Source organism: Schistocerca nitens, chromosome 4, assembly GCF_023898315.1.
Source record: "Schistocerca nitens isolate TAMUIC-IGC-003100 chromosome 4, iqSchNite1.1, whole genome shotgun sequence".
Taxonomy (NCBI): Eukaryota; Metazoa; Arthropoda; class Insecta; order Orthoptera; family Acrididae; genus Schistocerca; species Schistocerca nitens.
Window position 1 is genome coordinate 695,148,240 of NC_064617.1, and position 19,484 is coordinate 695,167,723.

Sequence of the window (19,484 nt, forward strand, 5' to 3'; positions counted from 1 at the left end):
TCCAGGTATATACAAGGGGCGTTTGAAAAGTCCATGCGAAATCCGAAAGATGGCACCACCGGCGCGTATCGAGGTCATGTTTTGTTAGTAGCATCTTTGGAAAGAACGCACACCAAGTTTCAGCCATATAGGTCTATTTCTTTGTGTTTGGCATTCGTGTGAATCAAGGAAGTCGAGTGATTCTCAAAAAATGGACGAAAAAGAATTTCGTGTGGTGATTAAACATTTCTTTATGAAAGGTAAAACGCCTCTGCAGACTAAATAGAAGCTTGATAAACACTACGGTGACCCTGCACCTTCGATTAAAACAGTTAATAAGTGGATTGAAAATTTTCGGAGTGGCCATATGGGCACTAGTGATGCTGAACGTTCTGGACGCCCTGTGGAGGTTACGACTCCAGAAGTCATTGATAAAATCCATGATATGGTGATGGATAACAGGAGAGTTAAGATGTGTAAGACTGCTAGTGCTGTGGGCATCTCGAATGAATGGGTACATAATATTTTGCATAAACATTTGGACATGAGAAACCTATCCGCAAGATGGGTTCCGCGATTGCTCACTCTTGACCTAAAATGGAATCGTGTGACGTGTTGCAGGGATGGTTTGCAGCTGTCCAGGAAGAATCCGCAGGGCTTTAAGCGTCGTTTCGCCACTGTGGATGAAACATGGATACATTACTATACTTCTGAGACCGAAGAACAACCTAAACAATGGATTAGCAAGAGAGAATCTGCAGCAAAAAAAGGCAAAGACCATTCCTATGGCCAGAAAAGTTATGACGACTGTCTTTTGGGATTCGCAAGGGGTAATCCTCATCGACAATTGGAAATGGGTAAAACCATTACAGGTGCATATTATTCATCGTTATTGGACCGTTTGAAAACCGAACTGCAAGAGAAACGCCGGCAATTGGACCGCAAGAAAGACCTTATCCATCACGACACTGCACCAGCACACACCACAGCAGTTGTGGTCGTCAAATTAATGGAAATAGGATTCCAACTCGTTTCGCATCCCCCCCCCCCTATCCTCCAGACTTGGCTCCCTCGGACTACTATTTGCTCCTCAATTTGAAGAAATGGCTCGTGTGACAAATATTTTATTCAAACAAGGAAGTGATTGCAGCAACTAACAGCTGTTTTGCAGACTTGGACAATTCCTATTATTCGGAAGGGATCAACAAATTAGAACAGCGTTGGACGAAGTGTATAAGTTAAAAAGGAGACTATGTCGAAAAATAAAAAGGGTTTGCTCCAAACGTGTAAATAGTTTTTATTTTTGCACAGACTTTTCAAACGCCCCTTATATACCTGAAAAGAAATTCCCACATCCAGTTCATTCACAGTTTTAAAGGCATATGTACTAAATCATGGAATGAAACTCAAAAGATTCATTTTGCCATCCCACACAATCAAGGCAAATCCACATTTTGGCCCTCTGCTACATCAGAATCCTCTTCAACTTTCGAACAGTCTGAACAGGCATTCTTAATCAGATATTGGTCACCTTATATTCAGGTGCATTTGAGGGGACAAGTGTTCAATACTGAGTCTTATAAAGCAAAACAAGGAAGCCTCAGGAAATACTTCGAAAAATATTTAAAGACGCACTTTTAGGATTATCCCATAATGGCTTAAAGACGTAATTGGAATATTAAAAATGCAAATTGCCGATTATTATTCGAGGAAAGCTCATGCATGGACCCAAAGACACTGTGGAAAATTGTCTACCAGTTGTAGACTTCCTTGATTTAATTCAAGAAGATACAAAACATTTGAATGGCAATGGTGATGGAGACATCCAACACTTCACGAGTCAGCATAAGAACGGGCGGAATCACTCTGATAGCAGTAATGGTGCCACACCTCCAGCAGACGACAGAAATGGCAAGGTGCAAAGTCATCACCAAGACAGTTTTGGTTTTGCACTCAGGAAGAAAAACAATCATACCAGAATAATAGACATATCAATAATCAGGGATACTGGGCGCCACAACAGAGTGACAGGAATCAGCCAAACTTTCAAAGGCAACCACCAACAAAACATTCCCATCCACCTCTCAGCTGGCAAAACCGGCTATGGAATGTAATGGGGCAAAACAGATTAACATTATGATGAACATGATTCGTTACAATGAAGGGAATGATATAACAGATGGACTGTGTAGGGATCCTGTGCCAATTGTGGAATGTTATGAAGAACAAGGGCAGGCAGCAGTAAACGCTGTAGTGGGAGGTATACTGATCACTGTAGTTATTGTGTGTGTGTGTTGGGGTTTATGGGCGCTCAACATCGAGGTCATCAGCGCCCCTGTAGTTATTGGTATAGGGGCGAAAGTAATGTTCCCACCTCTCACTTTTTCAATGAGATATGCAAAGTAAAAAATGTTCTGGCTTTGCCAGTGCAAAATTGTGTTGTTTCAAGAGTCATTGCTGCATGAACACAAAGGGTTTAAAAGCAGGCATAGACTGATTTGTTCTTTGAAAGTGGAGTGACAGAATACACTTTTTTCATACACGGGTTTGTCTGTGTCCTGTATAGCCAGTATGAAATTTGTATGACCCTCTCTCCAGAGGGGAACATGCCATTTAAATGATGGGGGGGGGGATATAAATTACTTAGAATTTGATAAGCAGTAAGACATGACAAGGCAAATTTTGCCAAAACCTAAAATTAAGGGTAATGTTGTGGGCAAATAGTGATCTTGTTGACTATGGAAATGGTGACCCTGTGTCAACTGACGTAATTCAACTTTACCTGATAGAAGTAAAATTCTCGCTAAGGGCAAGAATCTCAATATCTTAGCGTACAGCAAGGAACTGAGCTGCCTGAATTATTATTATCATTTGCTAATAAATTATTATTATCATTTGCTAATGTATTTTCCTGTGGACTGGGAGTCATCACAGGTTGTGTACACAGGATGAATATTGTTTCGCAAGAGGCTTTTACTCGCCAAAACCTGTTCCATTCCGTGAGTTGAGAGAGAGGCTATCAAACAGTATATACTTGGAAGTTGCATAGTTTGAGGTGCTGTCTGCGAGGGGCCAGGTAAGAGCCATCAATTCGGGAACACGTGACGCTCGTCGTGCATGCAGAGTGGTGTCTGGCCAAGTGGCAAACGCTGCTGTGTTAGGAGGGTGTGGCCCTGTGGAGCTGTCAGTACATGTTATGGCAGTCTTGATAGCGCAGTTGCGAGGGGTAGCGGGAGGTAAACACATGGAGGCTTGATTGCTGTTCCCTTACGCTCTCCCTGAAACTCTGTACAACCTCTGGTTTAGTCAGTTTATCCAGGTCCCATCTCCTTAAATTCCCACCTTTTTGTAGTTTCTTCAGTTTTAATCTACAGTTCATAACCAATAGATTGTGGTCAGAGTCCACATCTGCCCCTGGAAATGTCTTAAAATTTAAAACCTGGTTCCTAAATCTCTGTCTTACCAATATATAATCTATCTGATACCTTTTAGTATCTCCAGGGATCTTCCCTGTATACAACCTTCTTTGATGATTCTTGAACCAAGTGTTAGGTATGATTAAGTTATGCTCTGTGCAAAATTCTACCAGGCGGCTTCCTCTTTCATTCCTTACCCCCATTCCATATTCACCTACTACGTTTCCTTCTCTTCCTTTACCTACTACCGAATTCCCATCACCCATGACTATTAAATGTTCGTCTCCCTTCACTATCTGAATAATTTCTTTCACCTCATAATATATTTCATCAGTCTCTTCGTCATCTGCGGAGCTAGTTGGCATATAAACTTGTACTACTGTGGTAGGCGTGGGCTTCGTGTCTATCTTGGCCACAATAATGCGTTCACTATGCTGTTTGTAGTAGCTTACCCAAACTCCTATTTTTTTATTCATTATTATACCTACTCCTGCATTACCCCTATTTGCTTTTGTATTTATAACACTGTATTCACCTGACCAAAAGTCTTGTTCCTCCTGCCACCAAACTTCACTAATTCCCACTATATGTAACTTTAACCTATCCATTTCCCTTTTTAAATTTTCTAACCTACCTGCCCGATTAAGGGATCTGACATTCCACACTCCGATTTATAGAACGCCAGTTTTCTTTCTCCTGATAACGACGTCCTCTTGAGAAGTCCCCGGCATGGAGAATCGAATGGGGGACTATTTTACCTCCAGAATATTTTACCCAAGAGGACGGACGCCATCATAATTTAATCATACAGTAAAGCTGCATGCCCTCGCGAAAAATTACGGCTGTATTTTCCCCTTGCTTTCAGACGTTTGCAGTACTAGAACAGCAAGGCCATTTTGGTTAGTGTTACAAGGCCAGGCCAGTCAATCATCCAGACTGTTGCCCCTGCAACTACTGAAAAGGCTGCTGCCCCTCTTCAGGAACCTTACGTTTGTCTGGCCTCTCAACAGATACCCCTCCGTTGTGGTTGCACCTGCGGTACGGCTATCTGTATCGTTGAGGCACGCAAGCCTCCCCACCAACGGCAAGGTCCATGGTAGTTATCACATTAAAATAAGGGAAATCAGAGCTCGCATGGAAAGATCCAAATGTTCGTTTTTTTCACACATTGTTCAAGAGTGAACAATAGAGAATTATTGTGAAGATGGTTCGATGAATCCTCTGCGAGGCTCTTAAGTGTGATTTGCAGTGTATTCATGTAGATGTAGATGTGGCTGTACCTCATTCAGTAGATCTTCAGGAGCCTCTCACCACACCAATGCGTGGTCCGAAAGTTAAAGGAAAAACATCAATACAGTGGACAGACACAACGAATGTCATTTTCGAATCAGCTAAACAAAGCATATCAAACGCAGCACTTGTTGCACATGAGGCATTAGGAGCACCTCTCATGCTTGTAGTGCATGCCAGCCGATCTGCAATCGGCACCACATTACAACATGTACTTGTTGACTGGCATCCTCTCACATGGTACTCGCATAAACTCTCCCCAGCACAGTAAAAATGGAGCGTGTACCACCACATATTGCTGTTTACGAGTCCTTAAAATATTTTTGTACAGAATTGGAGGTGAGGGAATTTGCAATTTATACAGACCATAAACCTCCTGTCTATGCCTTTTGTCAAAGAAATGACAAGTGCTTGCCAAGGTAATATAATCATTTGGAGTTCATTGCACAATTTTTTACTTATGTGTGACATGTATCAGGAATTTATAGCACAGATTACCTTTCCCATGTGAACTGTATCATGGAGGCATTAAACTTCATGCAGCTAGCCATGGTACAAGAATCTGACCAGGAGCTGCAGGGACTTCTAACACACACCGCATCCAGTCTTCAGCTGAGACTTACCAACATTCTGCAGACAAATTACGAAATATTTTGCGAGGTTTCAAACGGTGGAATTAGTCCATTTGTTCCTTCTGTGTTTCGTAAACTTTCTTTTGAAAGCTTACACAACCCATGTCACCCCAGTATCAGGGCAACAGGTAAACTAATAACTAGACGTTTTATATGGCCAGAAATACAAGAAGATTGTCAGACTTGGGCTCGCTCACATCCACAACGCCAGGGCAGCAAGATTTCTCGCCGTATCCATACCCAAGTGTGAGATTTTCAAGACTCATCAGAACGATTTACACATGTTTTCACTGATGTGATAGCACCATAATCCTCTTCATATGGATAAAGATAACTTTTCTCAGCGAATGGCCGTTTTATTCGATCACCAGAGGCCATCTCAGTGGACAACGTTTCTGCCAAGACACAGGCTACTGCCTTTGTGTCACATTGGGTATCCTACTTTCGTTGTCCAGTTTATGTTACAACAGACCAAGGATTTCAGTTTGAGTCTGAACTATATGTTCAGTGATCAAATCTTGTGATGTGGTGCACCACAAAACAAGCTGAAACCCTGCAGATAATGAATGGTATGACTGAACGCTGGTATTGGTTCAAAACAGCAATAATTTGTCATGAGTCAAAATGGACATCTGTGTTACAATTAGTCTTACTCGGCCTACGTAGGACTCATTGCTGGGTGAGTTAGTACATGGAGAAACTCTATGGCTACCCGTTGAATTTGTCGAACCACGTGGAGTCATGATAGATATCTCAAATGAGTCAGATTTTATTACTCAAGGGGACGAATTCCACTAATCCGCCCATTTCAAACATCGCTTCATGAAACTCCACAAACCTTGGTGCATCGATGTGCAGTCCTGTACACATATAATACTGTGCAGAGATAATGTGAAACCTGCAGTGACGTTTCCGTGCACTGGTCCGCACCATATCCTTTGCAGAAGTGGAAGAACATTAGACATTTTCATCAACGATAAACCTAACACTGTTGCAGTCGACAGAGTGAAGCCAACTTTCGTTTTCCAAGAAACGTCACAACAAAATGCTCAATGCAACCAGTCATGGTCTACGCCCAAAGTTCAACAACCTCCACCGGGACAATCGTTGGCTCAACCACAACGCCATACTCGTTCCAGGCGGCACATACATTTTCCGGCGTGATTCCAGAACGACGCACCGCTTTCCCCGAGGGGCTGCTGTAACGACACGCAGCAGACCACAGCGATGTCAGGTGGACAGCTCATTTGCTTGACGAATTGTCGACAGGATGCACGCATTGGCCACCAGGAGCATTTTAACAGGTTTCTCCTTGCTGCAGTGCGAAGTTCTGTGACTATTAATTCCTGTGTACTAATTCTAAATTAGTTACCGAACAAACTTGACGGTTTTCGCTTTATGTTAGCTAATTATGTATCGACTTCCCTGTGTGTTAGTGTAATTGTTCTACGTATGAAGTGCACGATTGTTCTAAATAAAACGCTGTCTCGAGATACTGCATTACATTTCATATTTGTTCACACTGTGTTAGAACACAGCATACGTATTAAGTTCGTAAGTCTAGCAACAGACGGCGACAAGCTTGACATTCAAAGCCCTCGGGTTACATAGTGATCATAAAGCCAAAATATCGCCAATTGTACTCCAAAGTTTAGAACATTGATAGGCAATAGCACTCAAAAGTGTGTGAGATTTTATTATAAATAAAAAGTTTGTGCCCTAGGCTTCACGAGGGAGAAAGAAACACAAATCGAAAGAAATTCCAAATTAGTTTTACTTATTCGAAAGGGATTTTCGAATGTTACTTTTACCCCATCTTTATTAGAGTATTTGAACTTCACGGATGATTTAAACCTATATTAGTACCTAGTTTTTGCTTCGATAACTTTTCTGTAAGCACTAGAGTTTAAAAGCTACATTACTACATATCTCCCTGCACGGATTCGTTAGGCTCATGACATCCTGAAAACTATGCCTCTAGAATTACGACTGCACATGTGGAAACGCTGGCCACCGGTAGCGTTGGTAGGGTGAACGAATGTCGGTACAAGTTTTCGTTGCACGTGAAAGCGCTGTGAACCTCGTGGTAGGGGCATCTCTGACATAATGGATTCACTCAAAGAAGTTACAGTGGTGTATCTTCCATTTTTGTTTGGTTCACGCTAGTCGCAAGTTATTGAGTAGTTACTCAGGCGTGGGAAGTACAAGAGTCTAGTGTTTACAGTTTGAGTAGTGAACTAACGTTCCATTAAAGAAAGTGTTCTTGCAATATGAGTAAAGCACATCCCCCAGAACTGAAGAAGTAAGTACTTGAAACTATTTTGTTAGAAGAAGCCGGTAAGGTAATGTGGGTATGTGATCCATTGAAGTGCATTCTTTCTCAACTTGAGACTCGGTTCAAGTTGATCAGGGTATGAAGTTTTTCAATAACAAATACCCAAAAAGAAATGTTGAAACTCCCGTTTGTAAGAATGAAATTAACCTTCCGTAACCGTTGTGAAATTTAAGTAGCGAATACTTTGTTTGTAGAACTAAGAATGGAAAAGTTTGTCAAAAATTTTAACATTTCAATACTTTCCCTCTCCCCAGGTTCATGGACAAGAAGTTGTCGTGTAAGTATTACTTGAGTATAAGAGCTGTGCAATCAAAGCCAGAAGGTGTAAAAGCTTCTTAAGTTATCTTCCATACAGAATCATTTTTAGATCTAATGTTAGTATTCTTGTACAGTAAAACTAAATGGCGGACGTCTTGTTACGGGTATTCTACGTGGATTTGACCCGTTCATGAATTTAGTCGTTGACGAGACTATTGAAGAATGCAAGGATGGAACGAAGAACAATATTGGCATGGTGGTAAGTACAGTTGTAATTTTATAGTTAAGTGCATATAAATGTTAGTTTTGATTTGTTTAGATATGATTTACACTCGAGTATGATCTAACGCTATAACACCACTTTCAATCTCGCTTAAATTTTGACAACGTGAGATTGTAACAGCAGTTACTGGTCTAACGATTTGTGCCAGATTCTTGTTTTCTTATATAGGCGTTGCCGATCGTAGTGCTATATTCTGTTTACACATCTCTGTATTTGAATATGCATGCCTCTACCAGTTTCTTTAGTGCTTCGGTGTGTAATAAAAATTTAAAGACAAATGAAATATAAACAGTAATGATATGTTCTATATTCTGAAAATATTGGAAATATTTTCTTGTCGTGAAACTGTTTCACTGGAAGAAAATATCTTACCAACAGTAGGCACTTGTCAATAGTAGTAGTAGTAGTAGTAGTAAAGGGGACAGTTGAAAATGTGTGCTCCAACTGGGACTCGAACCCGGGATCTTCTGCTTACATGGCAGATACACTATCCATCCGAGCCACCGAGGGAACAGGATAGTGCGACTCCAGGGACTTATCCCTTGCTCGCTCCCCGTGAGACCCACATTCCCAACTTAGTGTCTACACACTACATCCGTAGTGCAACTGCACAATACACTAATCACTCGTGGCAGACAATCTTACTGAGTCCCCTAAGAGTTTGAGTAATACGTGTGCATCCACGCAGGAGGAGGAGGTCAATGGCCTGTTACCCTTAACTATATGAAGATGGTATCTGTCCTTTCGGACATGTCCGAAGGATCAGTGACCATGCAGCACCCTAGAATGAAATAATTAAATCAAGAAAAAAATTACTAAAATATTATTTTACTAAATTAAGACTAAAATATTTCCATCTTTTCTAGGTGAAATTATGTAAGATTGCTCCAGTAGAGAATGTTTTCAGAGATGTTCTATTGCAGATGAATGTTATGTTTCCCTGACAGCTATGTCTGAGCTGACTAAATAAGAGCAGGAGCTACTATTATGATGCAGGAGTGCTGTATCTTTGCCATTAGGTCAAGTGTACTTATGTTCTAAACATATATATTTATTAAGACTATAACTACGTAAAATGTGATGAGTTGGACCATTTCATGTGTGTGGTTTGTATGACATGACATTACAAGCAAAGGAACTAAGAGACCGTTTCATGGACGGATACTTTGTAATGTGCAAGTTTTTCATTTTTTATTTATTTATTTATTTTTTCAAGAAAATGTGAAACAAGTGTTTTCTTTATTTCAAACCAGGAGCTAGCCAAAGTTTGCAGTTGTTTGAGCATGTTTTTAATCTGCAAGAACTGTTCCTGAAACTAGATTAACATGTCAGTTCTTGGCACTTTCACCAACTCAGATTGGAGCCAAACACTTAAGCTATAATACCAGCATGTGTTTTTGATTTCTGTCAAAGTGAAGTGTTAATGCCAGGGGTTCATATGCATGCTAATTGCTATGTTGCTTGTGTGTAAGATTCCTTTTCGTAGCTAGGTATTGTTTTGAAAGTGAATGATGAAAGCAATGCAACAGTTAGATTTATGCATCCACATGGGCCATCATTCTCCTTTTACTGGTCTGAAAATGATGCTTGTAACATTCCATTCTCCCACATTTTGTCAGGTAGACATCAACACAATGACAAGATGTACTTATAGTCTGTCATGTTTCTTGTAAATTTGTGGAAGTGAAATGGTCTTTACTTAAGAGTAAAATGAATGTGCAATGAGACACATTATGGATCAGTGTTAAGTAGTTTGTGGTTGTATTGTAAAAGTGATAATCCAGTCTACAGCTGAGGCTGTCTGCTTGCAGTTATTAGGTTCTGGTGAATGACATGGCTGAACAATGTGTATGAAGGACTTGGAGCTACATAGTGACAAGCCACACTTTTGACATAGGCCTACATGATTTTTGGTGTATATACCAAGACAGGCAATGACAACTTACAGTGCACTCTCCTGAACATATTAACATTTTGCAGCGTATCATTATCGTTCCCCAAGCATTTCATATTATACTTTAATTTTTAAATTTATCCTATTAAGACAAAATTTAGGTCTGATGAAACTCTTCTGTTTGCTGCTGTATGTCTCTGTTAGAAACAGAGGTTCTGCTTGTCACCTTTTCAGTCTTCTAAATGAAGTATTACATCCTGTCATTTCTCAATCTTCAGTTTTTCTGAAAGATTTGTGCCGTTTGTGAAATGTGAGGGGGGGGGGGAACTGTTAAATTTTGGTAGGGAACATTGAAAAATTGGGTTTTTCTTTTTAAAAATCAATTAATTAGAAAAGCAGATATGTATTCACTTTCCAATAATTTTTAGCGTATCCTAAACCTCAGTTTATGACGAATGTTCACTGCATGTTCCATAATTTTAGAATAATTTACATGGAAACTGTGGTCCATTAGTTTTCAAATCAGTTGTGCAGCACATTTCATTACTATGAATATAATTGAGATTATTATAAAAATTGGCCAAAGTTCATGTCATGTATAAAACATGTATGCAAAGTTTTAACATGATGCCTCTATACATGGGTGCCCTGACCCGTATGATTTGACATGGCGAGACCCACATGCAAATCTTTCAAAGTTACCACACATTAGTAACAATGGAGTGGAAATAAGTGTGATGCTGCCACTTCAGTTTCAATATCCAGTGCCTCTGTGCTATAAGTTCTGCATTGTCTGCCTGATTTCAAGCTCTGTTGTGGAAAACATCACTGCACTTTCTGTGTAAGTCATTGTGGTATTACATGTGGTTCAGGGAAATTTCTTTTCAGCTTCTCTGTAGTACTGTAGAAAATCATTTACAAAGTTTTCTATTTTTCTGCCCCCTTCTTTGATTTGTATGTTATACCTCCCTGCCTTTTCCATTTTCGCGTTTTGTGATATCCCATACTACTTTGCTTTTATTTTCTGCCCAGTGTATTTATTTTTCAGCAAGCAATAATCCGCCATTTTGTATGTGTCCGTGATCTAGGAACTATGTATTAGTGTTGGGCTTTTGTAATGAACTGAGAAAATTGTATCAAGGAAGATTTCCGAATACCCGCAGTTATCCATCCCTTTTTTTCCGTGGCTGCTGCTGTTGCCGGAAATTAAGCATTGTGTAGAATTAAGTATCTCCATTGTTTTCAATAAACATTTTGTACCAGCTTTGATTTACAAGTGCCCTAACAAAAGTATGCATTTTAGTTTTCAAAAAGATCTTTTTGTTGGCCTGCAGTTCATGGATTTTACTAACGCTGTCTGTAGCTTTATTACCTAGCAGTAATGTTCAGATAAGCATAGAAATAAATAAAACTCTCCCTGTCGAGACTTCCCTGGTCTAAAACTTGGGCTGAAATTTTCATACACTATAGTGTGCGTCATGTGACGGCAGCCGAGTTTAGGTTCGTTCTGCACATCTGACGTCGCAAAACAGTCAGCCAATGAACAGGCAACGACGTTGCCAGAGCTCGACTGCAGTGCAGAGCACGGACGAGTGGCTTCAGTTTTAGAAACGTTCAGTCATAAATAAAGTAATTGAACAAAAGCAATGTCTTGATGGCAGACTTTTATAGAAAGTTTGGGAAAAGCATTCTTTATAACAATTGCTTCATATTCTATTACTTAATTAAACCAGACAAGCAATAAGCCTCCTAATTCAAGCGATAGCAAGGAAAGGTGTTTGTATCATTATCACGATCTGCTTTTTCGCAATATAGCACAGCGGTAATTGTTTATTTCCTATTGTACTTCGACGAAACGTGAGTAATTCATAGTCATACCAACAGTGTTTGTCGGTATTTTGTGTGATATTTTAGAGTCCTCCAGGAATTCTGTTGAAGGACAAGCTGTGTTAGCGTAATGGTTAAGGTGTTTGACTGCTAAGCGAAAGGTTCTCAGTTCAGACCTTGTTCGGTGCTTAGTGTTTTCTTTTTTAAGACAATTTCGAAGTGTCTTCGTGAGTTTTCTTCGTTTGAATGTAATTTTTTGAAATTTCTAGTGCTTTCTCTTCATTATAATCATAAGTTTTCGGTTTTTCTAATTTTGTCCTCCAATATTTCTTTTCACCGTAATTAAAAACAATGAAAAGGCACACACACAATATTCATGTTAACTGTTTTGTTTGTATATCTTCTCTTCCGCAGTCGCTGTTTCTCTATTCATATTGAGATATATTCTTTTGCGACAGTAATAAAAGTATTATTTAGAGCAGAATTTCGGCTTGTACTTTGCCGAGCTACTTCATTGTCTGATGCAATTCTTTGCCTCTCTGCTTTGGCAACATCATCATATTCAATGTTTTCGTCGACTGATGTATGTTTTGGCAAGTATTTGCTGTCCATTGTGACAAACACAAATTGTTTGCGCACTGCGCCTCACTGACAATATATTTTAGTGTCTGTCTTATTACGTCCAGTTTTGTGTACTTCGCCAACTTTGTTTTAATCAGAACGTTTTAGAAAAAAGTGAAATGTCTCTGGTATAAATAAAACTTTTATTACAGTCGCGAAAGACAGAATATTTCTCAATATTACATATGACACCTATCTGGTACTTAAATGAGATATTGTTATACAGTAAATTTTATATGAAATTTAGGTATCTTGTCCACATTACATTCTCAACATTGTGGCAACTAAAATCAACCATATGGAAAGTATAGGCTATGGACTTTTACCTCTGCAAGCTCTTCAAAGTTTCATGCAATGGTTTACTACATTTAATGCTGCACAATAACTGTGTTGAACATCGAAACAAAATTATTTATGGGGGAAGGTATCAGTCAAGAAGATGTGTAAAAATCAAATTTTTGGACCAAATAGTTTTTGTGAAATCAAATAAGTGTGTCAAAGCAGTCGGAACACCGTGTCAGCACAGGTGAGGAGTGCAGTGATGACAAAATCGCGCACGCGCGGAATGCAGGAAGCACGTCTCTGTAGCAGCGAAAGGGTTAATGCAGCCGTGGTGGCTTTACTTCACAAACTGTACGCTCCCCCCCTAAACGTAAGTTTGCAAACTATACTATACTATGGCGCTGCTTCTCTTGGCGTGTGAATCATTTGCAACTGGCAATGCAGCAATCTCCCGCGTCTGGGCGAGCATGCGTGAGCCGCCAAGTACGTTGAAGTTTAAGTTTTAACACCTGTTAATATTCATGTCTGTATTATTATGTTACTTTTGAGGGCTGGAAATTTTTCTAAGGCCTAAGTTCATTTTTTAAAGAAAGTGTTCATATTACAATCATCCCCCCCCCCTTGCCGCCGCCCCCCCTCCCACACACACACACACACACACACACACACACACACACACACACACACACACACTCTGAATGATAAACTTCTTACGAATGTGTAGCCTTGTTAGTTCAAGAGCTACAGATTCAAACTGTGTATCTGCATTGTAATCAGATCTTCTCTGGGTTTAAAATATGTTCCACCTCTGATACAATATGGCATAATCCCCCGTCCTTCCATCCTTTAACATAGTTTCCCATGGCAACTTTGTCATTCACTCTATATGATGACAGCACTTCTGCTGTATTCCAGTGTTTCTTACCATACTCTGTGTTGCATACCACTATGCTGTTCAAAAGTGTTAAGTTTCAAGGTGGAGTACTTTATTTCTAATAGGTTGCACATTGTGACAAAGAGTAGATAATTCAAAGACACCTCCGGTGTGGTACATTCACTCTCTAAAATGATTGATACACTGTAAGAAGGGGAGCTTTTTGCCAGTTTATTTAGCGTATGGGTTACTAAATTTTAAAGGTATGATAATATGAATCAGTAAACCGTAGATACACTGAGGTGCTAGCAATATGCACATGTACAGATGGCAGTAGTGCTGCATACACAAGGTATAAAACAGCAGTGCATTGTTGAAGCTGTTATTTGTGCTAATGTGATTCATGTTGGAACGTTTCTGGCATGATTAAGGCCCGGCAGGAATTTAGACTTTGAAAGCGGAATGGTAGTTGTAGCTAGGTGCATGTAGCATTCCATTTCAAAAATCATTAGGGAATTCAATATTCAGAGATCCACAGTTAAAAGAGTGTGCTGAGAATACCAGATTTCTGGCATTACCTTACCATGGACAGCAAAGTGGCTGATGGTATTCATTTAATGACAGAGCAGCAGCTTTTGCGTAGAGTTGTCAGTGCTAATAAGCAAGCAACATTTCATGAAATAACAGCCGAAATAAATGTGGGACATACAATGGACCTATCTGTTAGGGCAGTGTGGTGAAATGTGGCAGAAATGGGCTTTGACTGTAACCGACAGATGTGAGAGTGCCTTTGCTAACAGCAAGACACTGCCTACAGCACCTCTCCTGGGCTCGTGACCGTATCTGTTGAACCCTATATGTGTGGCCTGGTCAGGTGAATCCTGGTTTCAGTTTGTAAGTGTGTGGCACTGGCCCTCTACAAAGGCATGGTCACAAGTTGTCAACAAGGTGCTGTGCAAGATGGTGGTGGCTCCACAATGGTGTAGGCTGTGTTTACATGAAATAGACTCCCCCTCCCCAGGGGGCCCCGCCACTCTTTGGCGGGTTCATGCATGGCTACCTTGGGGCCCCAGCCTTTGCAGTGTTTTTCCCTTCTGTGCTGCATGTCTATCCTATTGCTATTCTTTTTCCCCTCCCTTGGGGAACGTGTCTAGGATGTTATTGGGAATGTTCTGCATTGTCTGTCACTGACGTAAGGACAGTCTCGCCTTTGTTTTTCGCTCTGTTTTCCTTTCTTAGTTTCCCTTCTCTCGTTCTTCCACTTCGGCATATGAGGTTCCTCTTTTTCTTCCTCCTCCCTGTGCACTCCTGAAGGCCGGCCCATGCGTCTGACGCGCAACAGGTGACTGGGTAATGCGTAATTCCCAGCCCCAGGTCGACAGTAGGGTTCGCACATATGCCCTGGTACAGGCCAGGCTCAAGTAGGAGTGATTGCCTGAGCTGCAACCTTCCCAAATTGCCAATTGGTCTCTCTGTCAGGTGTTCGGGAGGTGTGATTTGAGGTGTTAACAATCGCCTAAGGCAGTTGCGCTCCCTTGTGGAGGGAGTCCCCAGTTGGAAGGAGCGCGCCATTGGAGGCGCTGGCAATTATGGGGGATTTTCTCACAATGAGTCAATCATCTTCTCAATCGACATCTACGAAGTGTAAATGTAATAAGTCTAATGATTCGAAAACCCTTCCCACTGCACCACAGTTTCTCATGGTCTCACGTACTGAAGATGGTCAGTCATTTGCCATGGTAAATCTGTTCATTATTCAGAAAGGTGTTGATGCAATTGCTGGCCCTGTGAAATCCTGCTCGTTTACAGAATGGCACTTTGTTTTTGGAGACTGATTTTGATTCTTAAGCACAACAACTGCTCGCTGCCTCAATTCTCCACAGCTATCCTGTTCGTGTTGAGGCCCATAGAACTTTGAATTCTTCCTGTGGTGTAATTCACACCAGGCTATTACTGTCTAAACTGAGGCTGAAATCCAATCTTACCTCTCTGATCAGGGTGTCATTGGTGTCAATTGTGTAATGAAAAAGGTAGATTCCTCCTTGGTGCCCACCCACACTCTTTTCCTCACCCTTGATAGAGTGGTGCTGCCGTCCAAGGTCAAAGCAGGCTATGAAGTTATCTGTCTGGCCGTACATTTCGAACCTGGTGCGCTCCTACTAGTGTCATCGTTTCAGTCACACTAGAACATCTTGACACCCAGCCAAATGTGTAACCTGTGGTAGGGATGCACACGAGGGTGCAGAATTGCTTGCTCTGGCTCCCTGTTTGTTGATGAGTTTGCCATCTATTGCATTTCTCCATGGACCTGTCTCACTGAGCGGTGTCTTGATCGTCTTTACTCTTAGAGCATTGACAGTGGCTTTTGCTTTTCCACTGACAAAACCGTCTGTATGAGTTTCTGGCAACACAAGTGGTTTCGTCCACCGCCCTTACATTTGGGTCTGTTGCCCTTCCATTCGTTGAAACTACAAAAATCCTGGGGTCATCCTCAATAGGATATTCTTTGTCCCATATATCTTACCTGGCAGCCTGCTGTACGCGGTTCCTCAATATTCATGTCCTCATTGGAACTTCCTGGGGTTGCGATCGAACCACCCTGCTTCATTTGTCCCGATCCTTTGTCCATTCGAAACTCTACTGTAGATGCTTTATTGATGTGTCTGCATGCCCATGCCTCTTAGGCCGTCTCAACACTATCCACCAATGTGGCATCCATTTGGCCATGGGTGCCTTTTTACACCAGCCCGGTTGAGTGTCTGTATGCTGAAGCTGCTGAACTACTTTTGTCCTACTGCTGTGACTTTCTCCTCAGCAGGTACGCGTGCCGTTTATCTGCCATGCGTGGTCACCCATCACATGCCTCCTTCTTTGATGATTCCTTTGATCTTCACTATGGGGCTTGCCCTTCTTTGTTACCTCCTGGAGTCCACTTTTGACACTTGCTATGGTTTCTTAACTTCACACTACCTGCACCTTTCCCGGTGGGTGGGAACCCTTGACCACCTTGGTTTCGTAAAGTGGCAAATGTTAACCTTGGCCTCCATTCGCTTCCTAAGGACACTACTCCACCCTTGGTCTATCGCCTTCGTTTTACTACCTTCACATGGAACTATGCGATAGTACCTTTGTATACACTGATGGCTCTTGGACTGATCGCGGGGTCATGTGTGCCTCTGTCATTAGCACCTGTGTCTTTAGATATCGGCTTCCGGCACACTCGTCAGTATTTACAACCGAGCTCTTAGCCTTGTATCAGACCAGAGTACATCCAGCAACACAGCCTTCTCAGTTGTGTCCTCTGCTCAGACTCAATCAGTGCCCTTCAAAGTCTACGTGTGCTCTACACCATCCATCCTGTCCCTCAGTTCAATGGGTCCAGGAAAACTGTCAACTCCTCACTCTTGGTGGAGCAGTGTGATCTTTCTGTGGGTTCCAGGTCATGTCAGTCTGCCAGGAAACAAGGCTGCTGACGCTGCTGCCAAAGCTGCAATCCTTGTACCTCAGCCCATGAGTACCTATATTCCCTCCAGTGATCTCAGTGTTGCTGTCTGTTGGGAGGTGCTGTCCCTTTGGCATTGCCAATGGTCCTCCCTTCATGGGAATAAGTAATGGCATATTTTTTAACCTTTTATGTCCCTTTTTGGGTTTGCTGTCTTAGTTCTCAGCCATTGTAGCAAATGACGCGCGGGCTGTCGACCGCAGCTTACTTTTATCTGCCAAAGTAATATGGCGAAGGCCATTTGATTTTTAGTTTTGTACCTCTATTTCTGTGTGGTGTCATATTTAGCCCTTTTTCCATGGTGCCTGTTTTTAGCTGTCTTCTTTTATGTCAGTTGGGGCTGACTTAGTCGTTTTTAACTCCTGTCATTTTTCATGAATTTGTGCAGATGCACTACTGTTACTGCCCTTCAGTTTTTTAATACAGCTTGTGCACTGCCAGAGTTGTTAAATTTTAATGCTGTCATGTACTAAGACACCACACTAAAAATATTCATTTAATAATGAGTGCAATCCACATTTAAACTCAAACCTTAAAGACTGTACTTATTTCATAGCTTGGAAGGCAACAGCAGAACCACTGTCAAACATATAAGACTAATTAACTAGTAGGAAGTGTGTGTTTGATTTTCATGTAAGTGTACTTATATCATGTATTTTACTTCAGTTTTTTTTTCTGTGCAACACTGTTTTAAATTATTGTTCTAGGTTATTCGTGGTAACAGTATTGTGATGTTGGAGTCGCTGGATCGAATATGAAGCTGTGTCTGAATTTTGGACCAGGATGATTGCATTAGTGTTCTGGTGTAAATAGTGTACCTTTCCAACAACAAATTTACATTACTCTGTGCTGTCTTATTGTTTATTATTATATTCATTTTGTGGACATGTCATTATGACAGAAGTATCGACAGATAGTCATTAATCCTACTTGTGAAGTATTGTGTGTAAACTATGCTCTTTTCAGTGTCTGTGAAAAATGTGACTGAAGTGTTTAAGTTAAATGAAAAAGCAAAATGATAAAAGTAGCAGCTGTGAATTTTTCTAAAAGTTTAAAATCTCCAATGGTGCATCAGCGTTGTATTATCCTTTTTCTGTATCCCTGCACATCAGACCATTCATAATGCAATGTTTTGGTTTATATTCATTGGAGTGACCTGTTTCTGGCTGCAGTTCATCCTTACCAAGGATGGTCTTAAATAAACCCTGAAATATTAACAGCTCATTTCTGAGTGATTAAGAAGATTAAAAATATATTAATTTCAAAAAGCAAAGTGGTGTGAAATATTTTGACAACATATACTAAAACAAAAAGATTGTAGCTGCTAATAGAAGCACTCATTTCTAATGTTAGACTCCTTCTTGTAAATGTAAGTGAAAAATAATGTAATTAAATTTGCAAAAACTGGTATTAATGAATTTGTGTTCACTGCCATTTGTGAGAAATGTATTTGGTGAAAAGTTTAAATTGCTTCATATGTTAATGTTTCTCAAGTGTTCCACCATCACTGTTCATGTATCCAATTTCTTCTTCTTCTTCTCTCTCTCTCTCTCTCTCTCTCTCTCTCTCTCTCTCTCTCACACACACACACACACACACACACACACACACACACACACACACCATTCCAACCATACTGTTCATATATTCTGCTTCCTGTCACACATTAGACCATTCATCTCTTTGCAAGTAACTTAAGAGAGCAAGCAGGTGATTATGCACTTGCTGGTGTGAAATATTCAGTATGTTGAAAATGGGGTCCAGTAGATGACCAACAACATCCAGCAATTTTCCTGTGAAAGCTGTCTAATATAAGATTTACGTTGTTCTGTCACTAAAGAAGTTTGATATTAAATTGCACACAGCTAACAGTAGTAGTAGTAGTAGTAGTAGTAGTAGTAGTAGGAGGAGGAGGAAAGAGTCCTTCATGTTATTGTAAGTGGTTGGCAGAAAATAATCTCTGGGGCTCTTGCTGCTCTCAGATTTCAAGGGCTTGTGGAGTTTCTCATGTGAGGGGCTCTATACTGCTGCCTCAACTTGAGTGAAAAGGTGCTAAATTATTTTTTGAACACGGTATGCATTTTGTGTTGAGAGTTGAACAATACGTAAAGGTAACCTCGGTTTGGACGAAGTTTTTACCTTGGTGTAAAGCATTTAAAATGGTGAAAGACAAAAATGAAGCCCATGCCCTTTATTAGAATTTTAATTCTATTTAGTTTAAAACTGAGACATGATTCATTTCAGAGGGTGCCACAAATTTCCTTACAGAAAACTCTTTATAGTGCTACAGG

At 40.7% G+C, this 19,484-nt stretch overlaps 1 protein-coding gene across 1 annotated transcript; it reads left to right on the forward strand.

Annotated features, from left to right (window-relative positions):
• The first annotated feature begins 7,451 nt into the window (after positions 1–7,451).
• Positions 7,452–18,220, forward strand: LOC126252928 (probable small nuclear ribonucleoprotein G). The gene is made up of 4 exons (XM_049953923.1): positions 7,452–7,619; positions 7,907–7,929; positions 8,045–8,169; positions 17,901–18,220. Exons 1-4 carry the CDS (start codon positions 7,588–7,590, stop codon positions 17,949–17,951), a joined length of 231 nt encoding a protein of 76 aa, XP_049809880.1. The 5' UTR covers positions 7,452–7,587; the 3' UTR covers positions 17,952–18,220.
• Positions 18,221–19,484: the final 1,264 nt, after the last annotated feature.

Bases quoted from the DNA above. Each gene is read 5' to 3' on its own strand.
- LOC126252928 (XM_049953923.1), top strand. From the start codon at position 7,588: ATGAGTAAAGCACATCCCCCAGAACTGAAGAA. The intron at 7,620-7,906 runs GTAAGTACTTGA...CCCTCTCCCCAG, and splicing joins CATCCCCCAGAACTGAAGAA to GTTCATGGACAAGAAGTTGT. The intron at 8,170-17,900 runs GTAAGTACAGTT...TTATTGTTCTAG, and splicing joins AGAACAATATTGGCATGGTG to GTTATTCGTGGTAACAGTAT.